This window comes from Diaphorina citri, unplaced genomic scaffold (assembly GCF_000475195.1).
Source record: "Diaphorina citri unplaced genomic scaffold, Diaci psyllid genome assembly version 1.1 scaffold2773, whole genome shotgun sequence".
Lineage (NCBI taxonomy): Eukaryota > Metazoa > Arthropoda > Insecta > Hemiptera > Psyllidae > Diaphorina > Diaphorina citri.
In genome coordinates, this window is record NW_007380190.1 from 1 (window position 1) to 27,569 (window position 27,569).

The window sequence follows — 27,569 nt, forward strand, 5'->3', positions numbered from 1 at the left end:
ATGTTCTGTTTGTTTCGATCATAAATGTCTTGAACGATTGGTTGGTTTTACCTTATTGGTGATCCAATTTATGATTTACAATATTGAATGTGAGATACTTGGAATAAAGACGTCCTTGCACTTTTGATATAGATATATGATTGTACATTTTGATTGTATTGTACTGATGTCGTTATTCAGTAAATATAACTTTAACTAGTACAATCTAAACTTTTTGTCCAATTGATGCAGTGCAGCAATCTAACAAAAATTGGCAGATAAAGTAAAAATAGGTAATTAGTAGACAAAGATAAGCAAAAATATACCTACTTTAGGTAGGTAGGTAGGTACCTATAATCAAGCCAATAACGTTTTTTACATAAAGTTCCAGTTGTTGATGCAGTTCACTTGAGTGAGTATTCAGAAATTGTTGATTTACCAAAAAGAAGACTCTGCATTCCAATTAAGGTATAACAATATGGACATGTATCAATATAATCTTCATATTTTTATCTCTAGGCCTTAAAATGCCTAATCAAGCCAATAACGTTTTTTACATAAAGTTCCAGTTGTTGATGCAGTTCACTTGAGTGAGTATTCAGAAATTGTTGATTTACCAAAAAGAAGACTCTGCATTCCAATTAAGGTATAACAATATGGACATGTATCAATATAATCTTCATATTTTTATCTCTAGGCCTTAAAATGACTTTGTCTTGCATAATCTATCACGATATTAAGTAATTATCTACCTATTATCAAGCTCATTAGTGTAATTACAACGTTTAACAAGAAAATGTTTAGTTTGTTGTCACTTGGTCTGTATTAAGTAATTATCTACCTATTATCAAGCTCATTAGTGTAATTACAACGTTTAACAAGAAAATGTTTAGTTTGTTGTCACTTGGTCTGTTTGTAGCAAATCTACAAGCTTGGACCACGTTCTCTACGCTGAGAGGGATGTTGAAAACGGACGCCAATTTATAACCTTGCCTGGGGCGTCAATGTAAGGAAGACATTCTCATAGACGGACAGGGTGAAAAGAGAATAAATTAACTCTCAATATCGGAGTTGATTTTTATATATAACTTTTATCTCGAGAAGGAAGAACATGAGAAAAGAACAAAGAAAAAGAAATTCGTGTAGAAGGTTAAAATATGCGTCTAAATCAGCCTGATGTAGATACGAGTATTTAACCTTGCCTGGGGCGTCAATGTAAGGAAGACATTCTGATAGACAGACAGGGTGAAAAGAGAATAAATTAACTCTCAATATCGGAGTTGATTTTTATATATAACTTTTATCTCGAGAAGGAAGAACATGAGAAAAGAACAAAGAAAAAGAAATTCGTGTAGAAGGTTAAAATATGCGTCTAAATCAGCCTGATGTAGATACGAGTATTTACCGCTGATTATTACAGTGAATGGCGGGACTGTGGACAATTTCCGCAATTCATTATCTGCGCCTGTGATCTTGAAAACGTCGGATCGCATTGAAAGGAACTAGGAATCAAGAGCAGTATTGATGGCGGGAAAATTTCTGGTTTATTTTATGGCGGCTTAAAGTGATTCATTGTATAGCTTCGAGCAATGCAGTCGTAATATTGAAACATTATTACACTACCCTTCAATTTTAAAGGCAATATCGGTCTATCCAAGTTTGGGCTAAGACATGGGACCGTAAACCCCGGAGCCCCGGGACTAATAATAGTCTTTTTGTGTGGAATATTTTCAGTAACACTTTTTGTAATAAAAGGAAAAGTTTAATTTTTGCTGTAACCTTTGTTTATTACCCAAACAGTGAAATTCAGTGTTCAAATATAAATGTGTGGAGTGATTAAGCCGAAACTACTGTGACATCTCTGGCTTTTGTTTTAATTTTTTGAGAAATAGGTACGTACCTAAGATAATTTGATTAATGTTTGTGTTTATTTTTTTTCTTTTCTAAATTAATTTATGGATTTTCAAATTTTCTGCATATTGTACGTCAATGTCTCATCGATATAGGTACCTACACATGAATTTACGTTAAATTGTAGTTCAATGTGATAGAATAGTGTAGCAGTGCGACGGGATGGCAAGACAATATTTCAACTTTGTCTCAGATCATAACGAAATTCGAATTCTTTAGATTGGACACAACGATTTGCACCTTTTCCGACTAATTTGCTAGGCGAAATAGACTGGAAAGTTAGATACTTAAGCAGAAATTTCAACTTTGTCTCAGATCATAACGAAATTGAATTCTTTAGATTGGACACAACGATTTGCACCTTTTCCGACTAATTTGCTAGGCGAAATAGACTGGAAAGTTAGATACTTAAGCAGAATTTTTTTCTTTTCTAATTTATGGATTTTCAAATTTTCTGCATATTGTAACTCAATGTCTCATCAATATACCTACACATGATTTTACGTTAAATTGTAGTTCAATGTTATAGAATAGTGTAGCAGTGCGACGGGATGGCAAGACAATATTTCAACTTTGTCTCAGATCATAACGAAATTCAAATTCTTTAGATTGGACACAACGATTTGCACCTTTTCCGATTAATTTGCTAGGCGAAATAGACTGGAAAGCTAGATACTTAAGCAGAATCTAGTTCAACCCAGTTCTAAATACATTATTGTGAATTATTGTGAGTTCTAAATACATTATGTTGTCAATTTCGACTCAAATCTAAGCTAAAAAAAATATTATTTTTAATTTGTTCTAAATGAGATTTTTGCAAAAAGGTGCTTTGAAAATCCTTAAAGTTCCTTCAAATAGGAATAGGACTGCATTTGGGATTCATTTCATATCAATATCTTTACTTTGATTAGGTACTTTAACTCTGAAAGTAAGTACTTTGACGGTAGCTAGATTATTGACTGTTACTTAAGCAGAATCTAGTTCAACCCAGTTCTAAATACATTATTGTGAATAATGTTGTCGATTTCGACTCAAATCTAAGCTAAAAAAAAATAAAAAAATAAAAATAACATATTTTAATTTGTTCTAAATGAGATTTTTGCAAAAAGGTGCTTTGAAAATCCTTAAAGTTCCTTCAAATAGGAATAGGGCTGCATTCGGAATTCATTTCATATCAATATCTTTACTTTGATTAGGTACTTTAACTCTGAAAGTAAGTACTTTGACGGTAGCTAGATTATTGACTGTTAATAATAGTCTAGGCGACAAATACACTCTTAATTGCAATTTGTAGTCAGAAATACATATTCTTCTGAAATTTATTTTAACTTTAAAGTTGATGCACCTACAGACGTGAGTACCTGCAATATTCTAAATCCTATCCATGCCTAGGTACCTGCCTACTAGAATACCATTTCGCTACCAACTCGTAAATAAATAATTTTCTATCTACACACATTGGTATCATGCCAAATGAAGTGCCATAAAACATAAAATACCTCTTTGTAAAATTCACTTTCAAATTTGATGACCAATTTTTTATGCAATACTTACCTCGTATTTGAACTATTATTCTTTTTACCTACCTACGTACCTACTCGTTAGTGAGTACAGAAATTTAAATACTTATAGGTACGTTACTCGAACTTTAATTATGAGCTAACAGCAAGAATTCATTGGTCAATTTTATGTTGGACCTTGATTTGGTCTACAAGGCATTATCACATAAATAGTTGGAAAAAAAACTATGAAGAAGCTCTTTCTTTGGTGCTATTAACCTAATAACCTTGATTTGGTCTACAAGGCATTATCACATAAATAGTTGGAAAAAAAACTATGAAGAAGCTCTTTCTTTGGTGCTATTAACCTAATCATCACTTATTAGTTTTTAGACTAGGTAGGTACCATTTTTTATGGGTATATTTTTGTTGGTAAAGTGATGTAATAAGATATGCATAATGTTCTTGTGTCTTATGTGTGAATCAAAGCATGTCAGGTTAGGTATACGGAAAAAAATTATTGGTTTTGAGTGTAAGATGATTTCAAGGTTGATGGACAGTGACTGTAAAGAATAAGGACCTGGATCAGACGAATCAGTGAAGTAGACAAATTCTCTCATTGATCGGTTGATCCATAATCAGAAAATTAGAGATTGAAGGCTTCAAAAAAGTAGTAACTAAAAGATATACCTACCTTGAAAATTGGGAATATTTGATATCATTTCGCAGTATTTTTGCTGACACGTAAAATTTTACTGGCAAAATTACTAATGAAATTTATTAGTCAGAAAGAGGTACCTAGTACCAACAATTTTTTGTGACCTTTTCTATCAGATAAATCTTCGTTCTTGTGATCTAGAAAATTTAAAAAGTTCCTAGCTTTGATACCTTCAAACATAGGTATATCGTTAGATACCAAAAACCTGATAGCTAAAAATGTTGTGGCATAAAATACCTACCTATTCAAAAACTTGTAAGAAATTTAGGTAGGTGTCACAATATTGTTGTAGGCTTCGCCTAGGCTCAGGCTTTGAATAGATTGTGTTTTAGCTTGGGGTATTTGCTTCCACGAATATTTTAACTCTTCTGACTCTCTATGCTTAGTCTGTTCTGGTATTGTGAGAATCATTGACCTATTTGCAACAGTTCATTTTCTAAGCAAGGTATTAGTTATAGTTATAGACCCTATAACTATATTAGTGTCCTCCTATCCCAGACGATCTAGACATCTTGGTTCTCCCGTACATCAATCCCAGATATTTGGTACTTCGTCCATCTTCCTTGTGGTTTCTTCATCTGTCCGTCTGGCTAGAACTTTGGTGTGACCTCCTAATTCTCATGAATTTCTCTACTCTCTAAACTCTAAAGTCTCGAGTACTTGTAGGTACCACAAATTTATCCATCTTCCTTGCGGTTTCTTCATCTGTCTGTCCGTCTGGCTAGACTTTGGTGTGACCTCCTAATTCTCATGAATTTCTCTACTCTCTAAACTCTAAAGTCTCGAGTACTTGTAGGTACCACAAATTTATACCTTTGAGGACACTAATCTTTGAGGAATAAACACTTTTGAGGACGTTAACCCTTGAGAACTCTACACCTTTGAGGACATTAACAGAAGAAGTTACAAATGTTGTTCCTGTCTACCCAGATTTCTTAAACCCAGGAGGCCAGGGTTAACCAAGATTGTCTAGGCCTGAAGAGACTTGTAATCCATTTACATTATCTAATGGAAACCACAAGTTATTAGTGCACTTTGTATTTCTGTAAGGAAATGTTTGAGGCATATCGATTTAGAGCATGTTGAAATCAAAATAATACCCAGCTGTTTAAATTTAGATCACAATATTTTGTCACTTGTGTCAGGTCTATTCAGGCGATTGAGGCAAATCTGATTGCAAACCTATTGACAATTTAAGCATTAACATAACTACTATTACTGGATGAGATTCCTATATACCTGAAATTCTCTGAGAAAAACAAATCCTTCCCAATTTTGAGATCATCATTTTTTTCAATCGGAGGGAGAATCGGGGAGAAAAAGAGGAATCAACTCCGGTACTTCCTAAGCCTAAAGTCATTGTGTTGACCATACAAACATTCGAGAAACATCATATGCTAAACATAGTCAACCATGTCAAGCTAGTAAGATTGTAGGAGGACCAGGAGGCATGCAAGATTGTCGCAACATCAACTTGAATATACTCAGATATTCCTGACTATAAGTGCATTTTCAGTGAGCTATTCCAAGAAGTTTGCACTTTACATTACATCAATGAGTTGTTAAGCTTGACTATAAGTGCATTTTCAGTGAGCTATTCCAAGAAGTTTGCACTTTACATTCCATAATTGGCTGATATCATTCGTTAAAATATTTGCGAAATGCGAAGTGAAGAGTGCTGCAAACTTGGTTTATAGGACACACTCCAGATTTGGAAAGATGGAAAATGATTGGCTGATGATTAAATTTCAGCCAATTGTGTCAGTCGAAGAGTGCTGCAAACTTGGTTTATAAGACACACTCCAGATTTGGAAAGATGGAAAATGATTGGCTGATGATTAAATTTCAGCCAATTGTGTCAGTCTTCACTTCCAGTCAACTCATTTATAGGGCCCCTAGCTTATCCTTTATTGGAGCAAAGAATCGGCAATACTCGTAGGTATGGAGAATTGGCGTCTCCACTAACAAAACCGAAAATGTTCTAAGCCCTCACATGACCCCCTCCGAGATTTGTCTTGTTCGTCACTGGACGGAATAGGTCTATGTCTGACTATAATGTACACCAATGAATGATGTAAGCTTGATGAGAAGAATGAACCGAGTTTTTTATCCCTCACGTGACCCCCTCTGAGATTTGTCTTGTTCGTCACTGGACGGAATAGGTCTATGTCTGACTATAATGTACACCAATGAATGATGTAAGCTTGATGAGAAGAAGAATTGGACAATACTATTACCTGGCAGTAGGTATCTGTGAATACTTGTGTACGAACCGAGTTTTTTATCCCTCACGTGACCCCCTCTTAGATTTGTCTTGTTCGTCACTGGACAGAATAGGTCTATGTCTGACTATACTGTACACCAATGAATGATGTAAGCTTGATGAGAAGAAGAATTGGACAATACTATTACCTGGCAGTAGGTATCTGTGAATACTTGTGTACTCTCCCTACCACTACGGTTGTTGTACTAATAGCCTGGTTTATAATTTGCAATAGAGTATACTCCGTAGTAAAATTCTCACGCCATTGTTAATGAATGACTAGTAAACTCGTACTTATGAACCCAATATTGGTTACAGTGCTTAGTGGCCACTGGGTTTGGAGCACAGGCGGGTGTGGGTTCGATACCTACCAGAAGAGGAAATTTTCTAATGGGGACACTTTGTTCACAAAAAGACTTAGTTAAGGACTAGGTGTCAATGCCTGAGGTAGGTACTAATCTCACTTACTGGTTACATCCATTAATAAAATTCATCATTTTAGAAGTGTGGGTTCGATACCTACCAGAAGAGGAAATTTTCTAATGGGGACACTTTGTTCACAAAATGACTTAGTTAAGGACTAGGTGTCAATGCCTGAGGTACTAATCTCACTTATTGGTTACATCCATTATAAAATTCATCATTTTAGTAGAAGAAGGTACAAAAAGTGTCTTAGATAATTCAAAGGTTTCCTCTAAATTTAAACAAAGCAAAGACTGAAATGATAATTAAGTATCCTAGAAAGTATAAACAAGAGAACTGCATAAAGTAGCCAATCAATTCAAGCTCTATTAGAATCCCATCAGTTTCGGATAGTCCACCAGATACTCGAAACCCCAATTTAGAGGGATCAAAGGTTTCTTTAGTCGATTTAATCCAGTTCGTATGTAACTTGAGACCGAATTTCGGCCTATACGTACTATAATATGTAGTGTGTAAGTATAGTCTGATTGCTCGTTCCAAGTGTTGGTAACTTGGTAGACAAAGGTAAAAGGTCAAGTTGAGTAAATCACCGGCCACAGACTTGTACAACGACCTTGGTCAACTAGATTCCTCTAATAAATTAAAAAAGCTGTCTGCATCCATTGGACATAATGTAGCTCACATACAGCATACAGCACGTGTATACTCTTATTCTTAAGGACCAAGAGACAGGAGGAGGGAGTCAATAAATTAGATTTTCCAAGAAAATTAAAGGAAATTTTCTAACCTTTTTTTCTGCTTCTTTGGATAACTTTGCACCAAAAGCTGTGATGAAAATTGTACTCAAGGGATTTCATTTTTCACAGTTTTTCAATCTCTACCATTAACAATAGACAAAGTAGGTATATCTGCCATTTAAAATTGGAATTTGAAGGTTTGATCTAGTCCAGAAACGAAGAAGAATCCCTGAATCCACAGAACTTAGGGACCCACAAGGAAGAATGTAATTATGTTGCAACAATCATATTAAAAAATATTGAAGGTAACTTCTTATTTTCAGTAAACAGACGTGTGTGAAATTGCCTCAATGAACTTGAATTTACGAGGATAATGCTGGCCTTTTTCCTTAGTTCTTTAGAATTCCCGTCAATACTGTGGGTAATCCTTTATTGATTCCGGATACATAGGTGCTCGGTAATCACAGTAGCTAGGTCAAAGAATTCTGAATCATACGAGTCATCAGCTGTCATCCTCCCAGAAATATTCAAATCACTATGATCTAATAGTCCTTCCACCATTTCAAAGGTTTCTTTAGTCGATTTAATCCAGTTCGTATGTAACTTGAGACCCAATTTCGGCCTATTTGTACTAATATGTAGTGTGTATGTATAGTCTGATTGCTCGTTCCAAGTGTTGGTAACTTGGTAGACAAAGGTAAAAGGTCAAGTTGAGTAAATCACCGGCCACAGACTTGTACAACGACCTTGGTCAACTAGATTCCTCTAATAAATTAAAAAAGCTGTCTGCATCCATTGGACATAATGTAGCTCACATACAGCATACAGCACGTGTATACTCTTATACCTAAGGCCAAGAGACAGGAGGGGGGAGTCAATAAATTAGATTTTCCAAGAAAATTAAAGGAAATTTTTTAACCTTTTTTTCTGCTTCTTTGGATAACTTTGCATCAAAAGCTGTGATGAAATTTGTACTCAAGGGATTTCATTTTTTACAGTTTTTCATTAACAATAGACAAAGTAGGTATATCTGCCATTTAAAATTCGAATTTGAAGGTTTGATCTAGTCCAGAAACGAAGAAGAATCCCTGAATCCACAGAACTTAGGGACCCACAAGGAAGAATGTAATTATGTTGCAACATTCATATCAAAAAATATTGAAGGTAACTTCTTATTTTCAGTAAACAGACGTGTGTGAAATTGCCTCAATGAACTTGAATTTACGAGGATAATGCTGCAAAAAATATTGAAGGTAACTTCTGTTCAGTAAACAGACGTGTGTGAAATTGCCTCAATGAACTTGAATTTACGAGGATAATGCTGTGAGAACCTATTGAATCTTTTGTTAAATCCGAGGTCTATAGCTCTCATATTTGCTGCAATTTACTCTGAGTAGGTTAACTGCGAATAAACAATGAATGAACGGTTGAACGCTAAGAAAAGCAGTTAGTAATATTTAGGTACCAATAAATTTTATTTTTTAATGCTTCGTCTTCCTCCTCCTCCTCCTCTTCTTCTTCTTCCTCCTCCTCCTCCTCCTCCTCCTCCTCCTCATCTTTTTCTTCTTCTTCTTCTTTTCGTGTACCCTTTCCCAATTTCCATTTTTTGGAGGGTCTTCTACTCTTCTCATAAAAAGCGAAATTAAATAGGTACCTACGCTATGAAAATCCTCATAATTCCAGACCTCATTAGTCCAATAAGAAACGACCACAATAAACTTAAGTCACTAGGAAACAGTACCTACCTGAGTCGAGTTGGCTCAAAATTATATCATACGTTACTAGTCGTGTTGCGTGCTGGAGACTAAAAATAAAACCTGGGTTTAAAATTCTTGGGTCGGGCAGGACTAGTATTATAATGAAAGTGCTTCGTAATACTTTCATTTTTTTTTTTTTTTTTTTTTTTTTTTTTTTTTTTTGAAGCAAGTTAAAGTTTGAATGAATAACGGATTTTACATTCCAAGTAATAACAATTTACGTAATAACAATTTATCAACTAAAAATTGTCTAGTTCTTCCAAATCATTTGGACGTGGGCTTTGAAAGGACCGAACGATTTCATTGATTGATGGTGTCTGATAAGTATTGTATCGGAAAGGTTAAGTTGGTGAAGAATTTCGGGTTAATTGGTAAGAGATAAAACTAAGGTGAGAGGAATGTGGATTATGATGAGATTATTAGTATACGGCAGTTTTCATGTTCAGGGCTGCATAGTCTTATGGGCCTGTTCACACTTAAACTTAAAGTTCAAGTGTGAACAGGCCCATAAGACTAGCAATGCTGTTTCCGTCAAATATCGTAGAAAAATCGGAATTGGGGACTTACACAACTTATTTGTAGGGGCAACTGCTCCAAAACATGGGTTAAGCTTATACGAAAATACCTAATAGTTTTGGCTGAGGGGGATCTAAGTATTAAGGCCCAAATATTAAGGACGTGAAGTTCTGAGCATTATGCGAGTTAAAATTCGCTCTCGACAGTTCGACTTGGTCCTCCTACAATCCCATAGGTTGGATTATAGAATTACCTCTGTTTGGCCTCTTTAATGTTTGTGATGTAAAAAAAATTGGGGACTTACACAACTTATTTGTTGGGGCAACTGCCCCAAAACATGGGTTAAGCTTATACGAATCTACCTAATAGTTTTGGCTGAGGGAGATCTAAGTATTAAGGCCCAAATATTAAGGACGTGAAGTTCCGAGCATTATGCGAGTTAAAATTCGTTCTCGACAGTTCGACTTGGTCCTCATACAATCCCATAGGTTGGATTATAGAATTACCTCTGTTTGGCCTCTTTAATGTTTGTGATGTAAAAATGTTTCAAATCTACCCCAGTAAAGACTTGGTAACATGGTAGCTCTGTGCTATCCACAGAAAATGGTGTGAAGAAGCTCTCAGCTCCACCACAAGGTTGGTGATCTGAAAACTCTTTGAGTATTGTGCGATCCTAAAGACTGCATGGATCTCATTTCTGGTGAACTCTAATTTTCTGATTATGGATCAACCGATCAATGAGAGAATTTGTCTACTTCACTGATTCGTCTGATCCAGGTCCTTATTCTTTACACTCACTGTCCATCAACCTTGAAATCATCTTACACTCAAAACCAATAATTTTTTTCCGTATACCTAACCTGACATGCTTTGATTCACACATAAGACACAAGAACATTATGCATATCTTATTACATCACTTTACCAACAAAAATATACCCATAAAAAATGGTACCTACCTAGTCTAAAAACTAATAAGTGATGATTAGGTTAATAGCACCAAAGAAAGAGCTTCTTCATAGTTTTTTTTCCAACTATTTATGTGATAATGCCTTGTAGACCAAATCAAGGTCCAACATAAAATTGACCAATGAATTCTTGCTGTTAGCTCATAATTAAAGTTCGAGTAACGTACCTATAAGTATTTAAATTTCTGTACTCACTAACGAGTAGGTAGGTGTACGAGTATGCTGTCGTGCTATTTTATAACAGTTATGAAATCTACTCGTTTTATTTTCTAGACAGGTCAGAAGTAATGGTATACATTTCAGTGTCCTGTAATGCAATTTTATGTGAAAGAGCAAAATCAACGAAAGTTTTGTCTAGATTGTAACAGTCAATAATCTAGCTACCGTCAAAGTACTTACTTTCAGAGTTAAAGTACCTAATCAAAGTAAAGATATTGATATGAAATGAATTCCCGAATGCAGTCCTATTCCTATTTGAAGGAACTTTAAGGATTTTCAAAGCACCTTTTTGCAAAAATCTCATTTAGAACAAATTAAAATATGTTATTTTTATTTTTTTATTTTTTTTTAGCTTAGATTTGAGTCGAAATCGACAACATTATTCCACAATAATGTATTTAGAACTGGGTTTGAACTAGATTCTGCTTAAGTATCTAACTTTCCAGTCTATTTCGCGCCTAGCAAATTAAGTCGGAAAAGGTGCAAATCGTTGTGTCCAATCTAAAGAAATTCAAAATTTCGTTATGATCTGAGACAAAGTTGAAATTTTGTCTTGCCATCCCGTCGCACTGCTACACTATTCTATAACATTGAACTACAATTTAACGTAAAATCATGTGTAGGTATATTGATGAGACATTGAGTTACAATATGCAGAAAATTTGAAAATCCATAAATTAGAAAAGAAAAAAATAAATAAACACAAACATTAATCAAATTATCTTAGGTACGTACCTATTTCTCAAAAAATTAAAACAAAAGCCAGAGATGTCACAGTAGTTTCGGCTTAATCACTCCACACATTTATATTTGAACACTGAATTTCACTGTTTGGGTAATAAACAAAGGTTACAGCAAAAATTAAACTTTTCCTTTTATTACAAAAAGTGTTACTGAAAATATTCCACACAAAATAGGCAGTGCTTAGATAATTTTAGATTTGTGAAGATTATATTATTTATATTTTAAAAAATATCTATTTAAAATCAAAAATATTATCAAACACTAGTGCATTGTATTCACTTCTTACAGTCACACTATTTCTTTCAACTATGATGTGAACTACGCGATGATTCAAAGACTACTAACTTGAATTTGCTTGTTATAAAATTTTATAATGAATACATAATAAATGTATTGGATATCAATAAAAAATAAAAACGAATAGCTAGGTAATATTGTGGATCGATTTCATGTAGTTCTGATTACTGACTGATTCACTGGACACTGATCCTTCATGAAATCAGATAATGATGTGAAGTAAATCCCATGGTGGAAGGACTATTAGATCATAGTGATTTGAATATTTCTGGGAGGATGACAGCTGATGACTCGTATGATTCAGAATTCTTTCAGCTACTGTGATTATATACCGAGCACCTATGTATCCGGAATCAATAAAGGATTACCCACAGTATTGACGGGAATTCTAAATCTAAAGAACTAAGGAAAAAGGAGAAAATTGACGATATAACTATATCGTCAAATAGCCTGCCAGGGCTATTTGAAGGAGTTATTAAATGGAAAATAAATAAAGATACAGAGAGTAGAAGAGATAAAATGGAATTTAACGTGAAAGAAATGCAAGACACAATAAGAAATGTTTAAAATATCGATATCGTGTAAAGATTTTTCCTAAAAACAGTTCACAAGAGCACCAGAGCTTCAAGAAGGAGAAGAGATGTTGAAAACAACTGCTAATTACTTACGACCTATGCCAATATTAACATGCTTGATTGGATAATCTTTGAACCAATAATAACTGACAGGAAACTCAATGAACTAGTAGACCTAGTAATAAGTAAGTTAGATCTAAGTATTTTACAGTTTACTACATACAATGTCTATCATATTCTCCTCTACAATATGTCGGAATGCATAATATTATAATGATAAATATTTTCAAGAGCGTTAAAAATGGTAAGTTGGACCTAAGTATTTTACAGTTTCCTACATACAATGTCTATCATATTCTCCTCTACAATATGTCGGAATGCATAATATTATAATGATAAATATTTTCAAGAGCGTTAAAAATATCCATATTAACATTATTAAATATTCCACGCTTCATATTAGACTATTTTTTCAGAAGGATATACACATTAGGTAGGAATCAAGCAGTAATAGACGAAGGGTGCTGTATTAAAATACTACGAGATTACGAGATAACATAGTTTATCTCAGGTTATCTGCATCATATCAATTTGTCTGCAGAAAAACTGCTAATGACGGTTAAAGTGTACGAGATTACGAGATAACATAGTTTATCTCAGGTTATCTGCATCATATCAATTTGTCTGCAGAAAAACTGCTAATGACGGTTAAAGTCTAAAAAAATAAGAAAATACCTCACCAATGGCAGGGTGCTAAACTAAATATAAATAAACCTAGTAATACGAGTAATATAAGAAGTAAGACCCAAGAAAAGAAGCATAGAAGAAAACCCACCCTTCATATTCGATCCATTCTCTCTGAAAATAAGCAATAATAAAGCATAAAATAAACAATATAGATTAAAATCAACATTATCAATGGCAGGGTGCTAAACTAAATAAATAAACCTAGTAATACACATATAAGAAGTAAGACCCAAGAAAAGAAGTATAGAAGAAACCCACCCTTCATATTCGATCCATTCTCTCTGAAAATAAGCAATAATAAAGCATAAAATAAACAATATAGATTAAAATCAACATTAAGCATCATATTAGGAATAATAAGTACCTATTTTTTCACTCAAAAACCATGGAAAGGGTTCTTTATTCCTTTGTTAAAACGTCCCTGGAAACTTCCAAAGTTCACCTATCAATTCTGTATCTCTGCACAACGATCCTTAACACGACGTCAAACATAATTGATGAGTTTGTACAATAAAGTTGTGGAATGTGACATTTCGTATTCCAACTCATACCACTCTGAATATCTGAGTAGGTATATTCAAGTTGATGTTGCGACAATCTTGCATGCCTCCTGGTCCTCCTACAATCTTACTAGCTTGACATGGTTGACTATGTTTAGCGTTCGTAGAATTCTTATAATAGCCTCTCATGTAGATATTATGCTCTTCCATGTACTTTCTTCATATTGCTTACACTTGGACGTATTATTTATATGTTACATTGTTCAAACTTTCTTCGTTATTGGTATGTTGGCACTTGATACGAATCTTTTTTACGTCAGTCAAATAAATTAACAGATAATAAAAGCTTAAAGACTCTCAGTATTGTGAAACCTGGCCAAGAAATTTCGCCACTCAAGTCCTGAAGTGACCTCTTCAAGGCTGTTCGTAGATGGATTTAATAGTCAAACATTTTGCGAATAAGAATTATTTTCAAATACCTTTATAACTGTAGAATCTCCCTTATTCTTTTGAATGAGCTATCTCTATCATCTTTTGCCTAATACTAGTAATACTTTCCAATCGCATAAACTATCTTGGATTTTACATTCCAAGTCGACCTCTTTACGTAATAACAATTTATCAACTAAAAATTGTCTAGTTCTTCCAAATTATTTGGACGTGGGCTTTGAAAGGACCGAACGATTTCATTGATTGATGGTGTCTGATAAGTATTCAATCGGAAAGGTTAAGTTGGTGAAGAATTTCGGGTTAATTGGTAAGAGATAAAACTAAGGTGAGAGGAATGTGGATTATGATGAGATTAGGTAGATACCATTAGGTACTACCGGAATATTAATGGTGGGTGATATAAGAATCCCCGTCTTTGGTGTTATGTTAACTTTAACCCTTATTTTGCTGATAGGGCTTTTTGTACCATCTTACTATGAAAGTATAGAGAAAAGAAGTTACGAGTAAATACAAAGAACAAAATAAAATGATAGAAAATAGTGGATGTGCCAAAAGCACTGAATTTTTGGGAATTAGAGAAGAGAAGGGAGAATAGGAATTTATTAATATTTTCAGATCGGATGTGTGATAAATACATTTATATTTTTTAACTTTTAAATAATGAAAAATAGAATGAGAGATGAACTTAAATTTTGATCGAACCTTTCAGCTCTGTACGGTTAAGACTGAACAAAATAAACTTGCACCACAATTTCAACCCTTTCATATCTTACTTTTGTTCTTAACCCTTCCATGCCCCTTTTCTGTTCACAGTAGGACACTGAGCCACGAGAACCATCATGAAGCTCTATTTACCCTTGAGCATTACGGTGCTCCTATACATATCGTCAGGGGCGGCCCAGAAAGTCAGGGGCCTCAAGGGAGAGGTAGAACTGATCACTGAGCCCAGGCCTGGCGATGAGTTTGTGCAAATCCATACAACCAACGGCGAGCAAACGCCGACCAAGTTTCTGAAACCGTCGAGTAAGTAAAACTATTAAGGGCCAGGACCACGATCAGGGTATAAAATAAATACTTCTCCACTAAATTTATCTGTCTGGCTGGGGGACGTTAAACAGGGAGTAGAACAGCTTAGGCTGGCTGGGGGACTTCAAACAGGGAGTATACCAGTCTGAATTTCCCTTGCTAAAGAAATAGCAAAGGTTGAGTGCGAAGGGCATCCACTCGTAAAAGGTACAACGAACAAAATAAAATGATAGAAAATAGTGGATGTGTCAAAAGCACTGAATTTTTTGAAATTAGAGAAGAGAAGGATCAACTTTTAAATAATAATGAAAAATAGAATGAGACATGAACTTAAATTTTGATTGAACCTTTCAGCTCTGTACGGGTAACAGACTGAACAAATTTCCACCACAATTTAACCCTTCATTGTCCTACTTTTGTTCTTAACCCTTCCATGCCCTTTTTCTGTTCACAGTAGGACACTGAGCCACGAGATCCGACATGAAGCTCTATCTACCCTTGAGCATTACGGTGCTCCTATATATATCGTCAGGGGCGGCCCAGAAAGTCAGGGGCCTCAAGGGAGAGGTAGAACTGATCACTGAGCCCAGGCCTGGCGATGAGTTTGTGCTCTAATGTAATCTCTCAAGTTTAACGCCATCGATTTAATCTGTTTAGTAACATGGTCGAACTTAGTGGAATACCTAGCTGTCATCAAATCTATTTTTCGTGAGCTTTTGGCCAAAAGAGGGGTAGTTTTACTTAGATATGTTTTAGAGCTTTCTTGATATTTTTACGTCAGAAGTTTGAATAGTGACGAGAATCAGACACTTCAGACTCTTGAATTTGAAGGCTGTGAAAATCCAAAATAGGCAGCCAAAATGATGTTTCTTCTCCTTACCATGAAATTGGGAGATTAAATATGAATTTTGAAAGGCTTTACGCGTCTTATACAAATATTTAAGAGCACGCAATATGAACCCTAGTACCTATAACCTTGGCTTTATCAAGCATGGGAAGGGAGAAAATGGAAATTCCTCATTCCAGATAATCCTGCTCTAAAATGGGCTGGCAATAATTTTCTTTAAATTTAGATAGCCAAAAAAATCAATTATTGAGTTTTACGGTACCTAATCTAAAACGTGATGATGGCGTTTATCGTCCAAATCGAATGTCATTATATTATTCAGTCGGTCTGGGAGTAACCTACCTACAATTGAAATTTTATATTCATCCGGAAAGAATAAAAACCTATTTTTAGAAAACGATTCCGTTGCTTGACATTTCCAAGTCATAATACACGATTGGGATATGATGCGTCTAAAATTTACGTGCGTTGCATCTAATTGTTTACCTGAACGTCTAGTCAAATTGTAGACATTCTGAAAATCACGTAGACCATACCGCTTTAGGCGATTTAAAGTTATCTTTGCTAGTTTTTTGTAGGTACCTATAGAACACGAGGGAGTTGGATTCATTCAGAATCCCAGCTTTACAGAATTATGTATTTTAAGAGAATTTTATGGTGCGATTTCATAGTCTCTCATAATTTCCTAAAATACCTATGGCTCTGCTATTTTGGTTAGTGCCTGCTTTTAAGTGTGTATGCAATATGCACGTTCACCTCTCACATCTCGGTGGGGTAATTTTTCAAGGTATTTTGGGAAGTACCTAGGTCCCATCGGTAATCATCCAGTCAATAGGTACAAATAAAATTAATAATCTTTCCTCTTAATTTCAGCACATCCAAACCTCTTCTGGAGAAGCCCCGTGACAAGCACGCCGACAAGAAATCAAGCTCGGATAAGAAATACGACATCCTCACCTTCAACAAACAGAAAGGCTCCAAACAGAAGTACGAGGAAAACTTCGACTTTGTCGACTCTCCGTTCGAGGACAAGCTCGTCTCTTCCGGGACCTCTCAAACTTCCAGGATCAACGTGAAAAAGGGACCGAACGGACAGGATTACGAGTACGAATACGTGTATTACTATTACTACGACGACCCGTCGGATGATCCCGCGGGACAAAAGGCCCAGCCGGCCGCTGACGCTCCCAAGAGACAGAACAGTCGTGTGACCACCACCCCAGCTCCTATTCAGACATCTTGGAGACAACAGACGACCGTGACCACTACGCCAGAGCCAGCGCCAATCCCGGCCAGAGCTGAGAACCCTCGGACTAGAGGCAGACCTAGCGAGAATACCAGGTAAGACATTCGACAGCAGCGAAATCCAGCACGAATCCGTCCCCCAAAAAAGTATACTAAAACCTTAGGCACTCTGCTATTTAGAGAGAAACAATGAAATAATGTATTTAACAATAATGTATTTTGAGTTGTTGAGGGGGAAAACAGTAGGTAACGTCATATAACTTGAGAGCTAGGGACACTATATTACAACCTGAGCTGTAAGATAGAGTTTAGAAAGCATTTCTTCACATTTCCAGATACACAGTCAGCAGTTCTAACCTACTTATCGAGCATTAGCACATAGTTCTAGGCTCTTTGGCTGTGCTAGAATTTGAATAAAATTAATTTTCTCTGTGGTTTTGGTGTTACCAGGATATTTTCGTCCACACCGATGGCTGGTTGATGGTTTCACACAAGAGGTTAACAGACAAACTAAATGCAAAATCATCAAGTTAAAGTTAAAACTTTAACTCACTTTGGTCTTCCTATTGTTTAGGAGCTAGCAATCAGCTAATATTTTATTTTATTTTGAAGCTTTGATTACCAACCTCAGTGGTGTTGTATTTGTAGTTGTATTTGATTTGCATTTTTATTTGTATTTGATTGTATTTGTATTTGTATAGTTGTAGGTATTTCATTACCAGAATTAATAAAATTTCAGTTCCGCCCTATACCCACAGATCCCCAGACATGAAAACACATCACTCAAATGAGAGACAGAATCTTTAATTCTTAAATAATTTTCCTCAAACAAATAGCAAAATTTCACTCAGAGGCCCCTCTTTCAGATAACCATTGGAAATACATTAGCGGCCTGTGGCAGCAAGGTCGCGCTATTACGCCCAAAGAGGAAATCAAGGGAACTGAAAAGGCTCAGGAAATCAAGGGAACTGAAAACTGATGTGTTCCTTTCTATTTCCTACTGAGGAATTTAAATTGTAACTTACAGGAAATGAAGAATTTAAAATGTACTTTTTTACGCCACTAAGTAAAACCTATCTACAAGATCATCTTTCTCTTTAATTTGCCTAGAACTCGTAAGCGATTTATATCCTCGTTTATTGAGGATCGGATAGATTTCATAAAGTTGACGTGGTAGTCGCCAAGAGATGATTTTATATTGGCGTGACCCGGTCTGTACACGGGAAAAGGCGAAGAAAACCTTGCCAAAGCCTTGTAGCAAGCAATCTGATTGGTTGATCTCGAACTTTTTACCCAACCAGAGTGCCTGAGCCAAGAGGTAAACATAAACTAAATTTAAAGTCTGATTCTGGTCTCGGTCATAGAATAATTTTTCCAAATGAGAAATTTCTTTGTAAATAGTTGTATTATCGCTTTTTACTTTCTGAAGATGGTACAAAAAGCCCCATACAAGACCTTGTTTGGACTGCGGGAGTAAAAGGACTTTTCAGTCTCATTCTAGCAGGATAAACAAGGTATATTCTATTCTATCTTACCTCCTACTCTCAATTAGGGTGAAGAAAAGTAGGAAGAGTAATCTTAACATTTATCTTCTGGTTTTCCGTTTCCAGGTTCACGATTTGGAGGTAGTCCTAGTAGTTATTCGAAAAGTAGAGGATTGCCCGGCAGTGAAAGAGACGTTCCTATAATTCCCGCCAAAGACAAAAGACTGCTGCGATTTAGTGCCAATCATGATTCTGATGTTGAATCAGATGAGTCCGCTGGTAAGATAACTATATTATATAATTATTTATTAGGATTTCTTTACAATATAATACAAATACAAATACATAACTATCTGTTTACTAAGACGAGACGTTTTAAAAATTAGACTAACCACTCCAGACTTCTCCAGAGTTCTTGTGATGAACGGGCGAACTAAATACAAAATCGCTGGGTTAAAATTTAGTTCATTTTTCAGCACTTTTTTCAAACGGAGTAGAATAGAATATACCCTGTTTATACTGCAAGAATGAGACTGAAAAGTCCCTTTACTCCCACAGTCTAAACAAGGTCTAAAATAGGTGTAAAAAAATACAGACCCATTCAAGGAATATCTAAGAAATAAATTAAATAAGTATTAATTAAAATCACCAAATATGATCATCAAGGAGTAATGTCCCTCCCTGCATGAGAATTGTAATGACTAATAACTGTAAAAAAAAATAGGTAGAATCTAGGCTCGAATTTTTTCAAAGCAATATTCTTAAAACCTCAAAAATGTAATCAACTAGTGGGATTATGTAATGAGACACAAGTCCCAGGAAACCACAAGACTGATTTCAGTGGTTGAAATATTTCGTTAATTTTTCCTGGGTCGTTTAGTAGATCAGAAATTTCGAGTTCACTCTAAGAACACTTTCTCAAAGAGCAGATGAGTGACCGTAGGGAAGATGATTTTTTTTACTTATTTACCTAATTTTATTAGGGTGCTGATATAATATTATTCTACTGCTGATGGGATGGGACAAACAAAGGGTTCTGATATACATATACTGATAGATTCTGACGTAACTTTGTGAAGACTCATCTTGGGCCAAAGGGAAGAATTTGAACTTGAAAAGCGATAATTTAGACAAACCACATCAATGAACAATTTTTTGTTCTGGGTTTTCAGATGAAATGAATGTCAGCATTGTTGACGAAGGCAAAACCGGTTTCGAACTGAAAAATGCTGATGAAGATGAGAAGGAAATTTTGGTAAGTAGATTCGTAGTAGCTTAACCCATCCTTTAGGGCTGTTTGCCCCTACACCTCAGCCTCAGATTGGGCTTTTTGTGTTTGGAGTTAAGCTGAGTACCTATCCTTATGTACCTACCTACTTTTGAAGAGCTTTGTTCTCAGTACTTTTGGTCAGTTCTGTTTAGTCTGCCTGACCATTAAGTTTACAATGAGTCCAAATCAAATCATTTTTATCAGACATTTCGTCTAGTACTGTTTTATAACAGCTATTTGTCTGGATAGGTAATAGACCAGATTCGATTAGAACCTTCTTCCTTGTCTTCTTCATTTTCTTCCTCCTCTTCCTTTTTCTCTTCTTCTTGTCCTCCTTCTTTCCACTTCTAAAGAGAAAACGCCTCGTTCACTTCTCCTTGTTCTTCTTCTCCTTCTTCTTTTCCTTCTCCTTTTCCTCTTCTTCTTGTCCTTCTTCTTTCTCTTGTTTCCTTTCTTCTCTATTGTGGCTTAAATTAACCTAACAATATTAACACAACAATACGTAACAATATTTTCCAGGAACACAAAATTGAACCAATCTCCGACAAGCAGGACTCCGAGGAGGACCTGTTTGAAGAGGAACATGAACAACAGGAGAAGCACAACATCGATAATGTCTCCTTGTACATGGAATCCAAGAGTGGAGTCCAGAAATCTGATAGGTTCAAGTCAAGTCATAAAATTTAGCGTAGTGCATTAAACAAGGAACGACATTATGACGAGCATTTATGCTTAACACAATTAAAATTCCTTTTCCTTTCATTTTGAAGCTTTGAAACACGTGGCTATGGTATCTAAAGTCTCAAACTTAGACATTCCATCTTTATCTCTACAAGTCTACACTTTCAGCGCGTTGTAGAACGTACACTGATCTTAATCTTATCTAAGATTTTGTAATATTTCATCTGAGATTGAAATCTGATGCCATCGAAGAAAATGACGAATCACCAGTGAAACAGCTGAGGTGAGTTTTGGATTTTTTTTTTTTCAAGATTGTACCTCGGTACCGCTTTTGCATTACTACAAGGCACATTCTTTACATTAATGCCTGTCCAAGAACGGAAAAGTCTGGTTATAAAATTTCCTACCTGACCGGGTTTCGAACCCAACACCTCCGAGGAAAGGAATGGAAAGGTTAAAAGGAAAAGGAAAGAAAGAAAGAAAGGGAAAGTTATGAACTCATGATTTCAGACAGAGCTTTTGAAGTTGAAGTTGGGATATTGTCACAGGTGTCAGAGCATAACACCCATATTTATGAACAAAATGCTGGCTCTTAAGTTCGTGCTAAGCATAGTCTCAAGGCATTTGATTGGTCAATTTTGACTTGAGACTGATCTAAGAACGATCATTCTTGTTCATAAATACGAGTGTCACTGATAGTTGTTTCAAAAATCTCGTACTGAGCTACCTATAAAGTTATAAGGTTGTACTTTAAAACTACCAAAGTTCCAAGCTAAACAATGGCAAAAACAAATTGTACATAAAGATATAGAACTTGAAGGTAACACCGAGAAGCTAAATCCTGAAATATGTAATTAGCTTGAGCTGTTGACCAGAAATAAAAATCCAGGGGACATGAATCTGAAAAGAAATGAAACCACGAATATCTGGACTAGAACCAACCTGAACATTGTTCTCAATTTCATTGAAAGATTCACAATTGTACGTACATTTCCGGAGGCCAAAAGTTTCAAAATCTATTTTGTGACTGCACAATTCTATGCGAGTTTGATTCATATAATAATCAATTTTTACGACTCCCGCTCGGTCACTGAGTTTTACGGTACCTAATCTAAAACGTGATGATGGCGTTTATCGTCCAAATCGAATGTCATTATATTCAGTCGGTCTGGGAGTAACCTACCTACAATTGAAATTTTATATTCATTCGGAAAGAATAAAAACCTATTTTTAGAAAACGATTCCGTTGCTTGACATTTCCAAGTCATAATACACGATTGGGATATGATGCGTCTAAAATTTACGTGCGTTGCATCTAATTGTTTACCTGAACGTCTAGTCAAATTGTAGACATTCTGAAAATCACGTAGACCATACCGCTTTAGGCGATTTAAAGTTATCTTTGCTAGTTTTTTGTAGGTACCTATAGAACACGAGGGAGTTGGATTCATTCAGAATCCCAGCTTTACAGAATTGTGTATTTTAAGAGAATTTTATGGTGCGATTTCATAGTCTCTCATAATTTCCTAAAATACCTATGGCTCTGCTATTTTGGTTAGTGCCTGCTTTTAAGTGTGTATGCAATATGCACGTTCACCTCTCACATCTCGGTGGGGTAATTTTTCAAGGTATTTTGGGAAGTACCTAGGTCCCATCGGTAATCATCCAGTCAATAGGTACAAATAAAATTAATAATCTTTCCTCTTAATTTCAGCACATCCAAACCTCTTCTGGAGAAGCCCCGTGACAAGCACGCCGACAAGAAGGGATTATTTTCCAAGTTATTTTGGGAAATACCTAGGTCCCATCGGTAATCATCCAGTCAATACAAATAAAATTAATAATCTTTCCTCTTAATTTCAGCACATCCAAACCTCTTCTGGAGAAGCCCCGTGACAAGCACGTCGACAAGAAATCAAGCTCGGATAAGAAATACGACATCCTCACCTTCAACAAACAGAAAGGCTCCAAACAGAAGTACGAGGAAAACTTCGACTTTGTCGACTCTCCGTTCGAGGACAAGCTCGTCTCTTCCGGGACCTCTCAAACTTCCAGGATCAACGTGAAAAAGGGACCGAACGGGCAGGATTACGAGTACGAATACGTGTATTACTATTACTACGACGACCCGTCGGATGATCCCGCGGGACAAAAGGCCCAGCCGGCCGCTGACGCTCCCAAGAGACAGAACAGTCGTGTGACCACCACCCCAGCTCCTATTCAGACATCTTGGAGACAACAGACGACCGTGACCACTACGCCAGAGCCAGCGCCAATCCCGGCCAGAGCTGAGAACCCTCGGACTAGAGGCAGACCTAGCGAGAATACCAGGTAAGACATTCGACAGCAGCGAAATCCAGCACGAATCCGTCCCCCAAAAAAGTATACTAAAACCTTAGGCACTCTGCTATTTAGAGAGAAACAATGAAAAAATGTATTTAACAATAATGTATTTTGAGTTGTTGAGGGGGAAAACAGTAGGTAACGTCATATAACTTGAGAGCTAGGGACACTATATTACAACCTGAGCTGTAAGATAGAGTTTAGAAAGCATTTCTTCACATTTCCAGATACACAGTCAGCAGTTCTAACCTAGACTTGGATCTCCCTACTGAGAAAATCAGCAATGAACTTCTACCAGCCGTCACCACTCCTTCAAGGTAAGACCTTAGCTCGGAAATTAAGTGCTGAAAATTCACCATTTAATTACTTTTCCACCCGAGTATGAATCATGAAAGTCGACGCCGTCAATCAACGTCAACTGAAACCGTACACTGCCTCGATAACATAGATTCACCTCTTCACGTCGTTGATTGAGGGCGTATACTAAGTGTGGACACAGCTCTAGAAGTTTTAAATCTAACCACGGTCTTTATTTTCTATGCATGATTCACACTCAATCCAAGTAACTTTGAGTATTTTAGAGGCAGGAAATGAAACCCACGCCACGAAGAGATTCATATTTTTTCCAAGTGCCTGCATATTCTTTACATTCATGCCTGTCCAAGAACGGAAAAGTCTGGTTATAAAATTTCCTACCTGACCGGGATTCGAACCCAACACCTCCGAGGAAAGGAATGGAAAGGTTGAAAGGAAAAGGAAAGAAAGAAAGGGAAAGTTATGAACTCACGATTTCAGACAGAGCTTTTGAAGTTGTAGTTGGGATATTGTCACAGGTGTCAGAGCAGATAGTTGTTTCAACAATCTCGTACTGAGCTACCTATAAAGTTATAAGGTTGTACTTTAAAACTACCAAAGTTCAAAGCTAAACAATGGCAAAAACCAATTGTACATAAAGATATAGAACTTGAAGGTAACACCGAGAAGCTAAATCCTGTAATATGTAATTAGCTTGAGCTGTTCACCAGAAATAAAAATCCAGGGGACATGAATCTGAAAAGAAATGAAACCACGAATATCTGGACTAGAACCAACCTGAACATTGTTCTCAATTTCATTGAAAGATTCACAATTGTACGTACATTCCCGGAGGCCAAAAGTTTCAAAATCTATTTTGTGACTGCACAATTCTATGCGAGTTTGATTCATATAATAATCAATTTTTACGACTCCCGCTCGGTCATTGAGTTTTACGGTACCTAATCTAAAACGTGATGATGGCGTTTATCGTCCAAATCGAATGTCATTATATTATTCAGTCGGTCTGGGAGTAACCTACCTACAATTGAAATTTTATATTCATCCGGAAAGAATAAAAACCTATTTTTAGAAAACGATTCCGTTGCTTGACATTTCCAAGTCATAATACACGATTGGGATATGATGCGTCTAAAATTTACGTGCGTTGCATCTAATTGTTTACCTGAACGTCTAGTCAAATTGTAGACATTCTGAAAATCACGTAGACCATACCGCTTTAGGCGATTTAAAGTTATCTTTGCTAGTTTTTTGTAGGTACCTATAGAACACGAGGGAGTTGGATTCATTCAGAATCCCAGCTTTACAGAATTATGTATTTTAAGAGAATTTTATGGTGCGATTTCATAGTCTCTCATAATTTCCTAAAATACCTATGGCTCTGCTATTTTGGTTAGTGCCTGCTTTTAAGTGTGTATGCAATATGCACGTTCACCTCTCACATCTCGGTGGGGTAATTTTTCAAGGTATTTTGGGAAGTACCTAGGTCCCATCGGTAATCATCCAGTCAATAGGTACAAATAAAATTAATAATCTTTCCTCTTAATTTCAGCACATCCAAACCTCTTCTGGAGAAGCCCCGTGACAAGCACGCCGACAAGAAATCAAGCTCGGATAAGAAATACGACATCCTCACCTTCAACAAACAGAAAGGCTCCAAACAGAAGTACGAGGAAAACTTCGACTTTGTCGACTCTCCGTTCGAGGACAAGCTCGTCTCTTCCGGGACCTCTCAAACTTCCAGGATCAACGTGAAAAAGGGACCGAACGGACAGGATTACGAGTACGAATACGTGTATTACTATTACTACGACGACCCGTCGGATGATCCCGCGGGACAAAAGGCCCAGCCGGCCGCTGACGCTCCCAAGAGACAGAACAGTCGTGTGACCACCACCCCAGCTCCTATTCAGACATCTTGGAGACAACAGACGACCGTGACCACTACGCCAGAGCCAGCGCCAATCCCGGCCAGAGCTGAGAACCCTCGGACTAGAGGCAGACCTAGCGAGAATACCAGGTAAGACATTCGACAGTAGCGAAATTCAGCACGAATTCGTCCCCCAAAAAAGTATACTAAAACCTTAGGCACTCTGCTATTTAGAGAGAAACAATGAAATAATGTATTTAACAATAATGTATTTTGAGTTGTTGAGGGGGAAAACAGTAGGTAAAGTCATATAACTTGAGAGTTAGGGACACTATATTACAACCTGAGCTGTAAGATAGCGTTTAGAAAGCATTTCATCATATTTCCAGATACACAGTCAGCAGTTCTAACCTAGACTTGGATCTCCCTACTGAGAAAATCAGCAATGAACTTCTACCAGCCGTCACCACTCCTTCAAGGTAAGACCTTAGCTCGGAAATTAAGTGATGAAAATTCACCATTTAATTACTTTTCCATCCGAGTATGAATCATGATTCTATGTGTCTTCTATCTTAAGCTGTGTCCACACGTAGTCGACGCTGTCAATCGACGTCAACTGAAACCGTACACTGCCTCGACAACATAGATTCATCTCTTCACCTCGTCGATTGACGGCGTCGACTATGTGTGGACACAGCTCTAGAAGTTTTAAATCTAACCACGGGCTTTATTTTCTATGCATGATTCATACTCAATCCAAGTAACTTTGAGTATTTTAGAGGCAGGAAATGAAACCCACGCCACGAAGAGATTCATATTTTTTCCAAGTGCCTGCATTAGAATTCTTTTTCAAGTACTTCTAAGCTTCCTGTAAAAATGTCACTCATTGTTCAAATAGGAAATGGGCTTAGCCTTACCATCATTAGAACAAAGTTTCCGATGATTCATACGTGTGGATAGTGCATCTATTGTTCATATTTACTTTTTATAGTCACAGAATAATAAAAAGCTAACAAAATTTCAAGCTCGTTCTTCATTTTGATGCAACCCAGCCCATTTGTTTGGCGCGTGGTTTACGTCATCATTAGAGCAAAGTTTTCGATGATTCATACGTGTGGATAGTGCATCCATTGTTCATCTTTACTTTTTATGGTCACAGAATAATAAAAAGCTAACAAAATTTCAAGCTCGTTCTTCATTTTGATGCAACCCAGCCCATTTGTTTGGCGCGTGGTTTACGTGCTTGTGACCGAAAGACCAAAGTAATATCAGTAATCTTGAGAGTTTTGTACGGAAGCGTTATAAGCATATTAAGCTCCTTAAGAATAAATATACTACTAATTCGTCTGTATTTACTATGGCTCAGTACATTAGGTAGGTACCTACACGAGTAATTATGAAAATTGATATTACGAGTATGAAAATTGATATTACACGAGTAATTACGAGTAATTATGAAAATTGATTGATATGAGGCCATAAAGAATTTATTGAAGATTCATTTTAATCTGGCGTATTGTAAGCAAAATTCTTCTACAGAAACTTTGATGAAGCAAAAAGGTGATGAGATCTTGATCCCCTTAAAGATAATTACAGTGTCTATTTTTCTTGTCTCTTCATAGAAAAACAAACAATGTATTTCCAACATAGTCCTATTTAATCAATTGTTCTATTCCTATATTATTAGCTTAACAATGATCTCTACGATATGTCATTAGTTTTACAATGATACAAAGAGGCCAAGAGATTCGTGTGGGCTTAAAATCACGTCTTTTTTTTTCTCTCTAACATTGAAAAAACAACTTAAGGGCTGGGTCACTTCCAACCACACGCTCAAAAACTTGTCTTGCTCTAAACTTGGCTGAAATTTAACTTCTCATTTTCAAACTCAAAATTAATACTAAAATGTAAATCGATAATACTGCTGAAACCTAGCGGAATTTTCAAATACTTTTTCCAGAAGTTGAGCGGCAGCCATTATGCTTTTTCACTCCAGGCAGCTATCATGATTTTCATAATTCATTCATTTGAATGAGAATGAGAACTTTAGTACAATGTGGTTTTTCTCCCTAAAGTTTAGTTATTTGGTTAATTTAAATTTAAAAATAAATAGTAAAATGAGAGTATTAATTAATTATTTTAATGAATTAGGTAATGGTTTACTCGATTAACAAATAATTAAAAT

General features: G+C 36.1%; 1 protein-coding gene across 3 annotated transcripts; it reads left to right on the forward strand.

Annotated features, from left to right (window-relative positions):
* The first annotated feature begins 1,707 nt into the window (after positions 1-1,707).
* LOC103519527 lies at positions 1,708-25,908 on the forward strand. Of its 3 annotated transcripts, none has more exons than XM_026830992.1 (8): positions 1,708-1,871; positions 15,120-15,326; positions 19,032-19,184; positions 20,078-20,160; positions 20,695-20,828; positions 21,092-21,139; positions 22,720-23,187; positions 23,427-23,561. In XM_026830992.1, the coding sequence occupies exons 2-8, from the start codon at positions 15,143-15,145 to the stop codon at positions 23,518-23,520; spliced, it is 1,164 nt and encodes a 387-aa protein (XP_026686793.1). In that variant the 5' UTR covers positions 1,708-1,871; positions 15,120-15,142; the 3' UTR covers positions 23,521-23,561. The 3 variants fall into 3 exon arrangements, with proteins under 3 accessions (XP_026686793.1, XP_026686794.1, XP_026686792.1); XM_026830993.1 differs by lacking the exons at positions 22,720-23,187; positions 23,427-23,561 and adding exons at positions 25,067-25,534; positions 25,774-25,908 and having other exon boundaries at positions 1,709-1,871; positions 15,117-15,326; XM_026830991.1 differs by having other exon boundaries at positions 1,709-1,871; positions 15,117-15,326.
* The last annotated feature ends 1,661 nt before the right edge of the window (positions 25,909-27,569 follow it).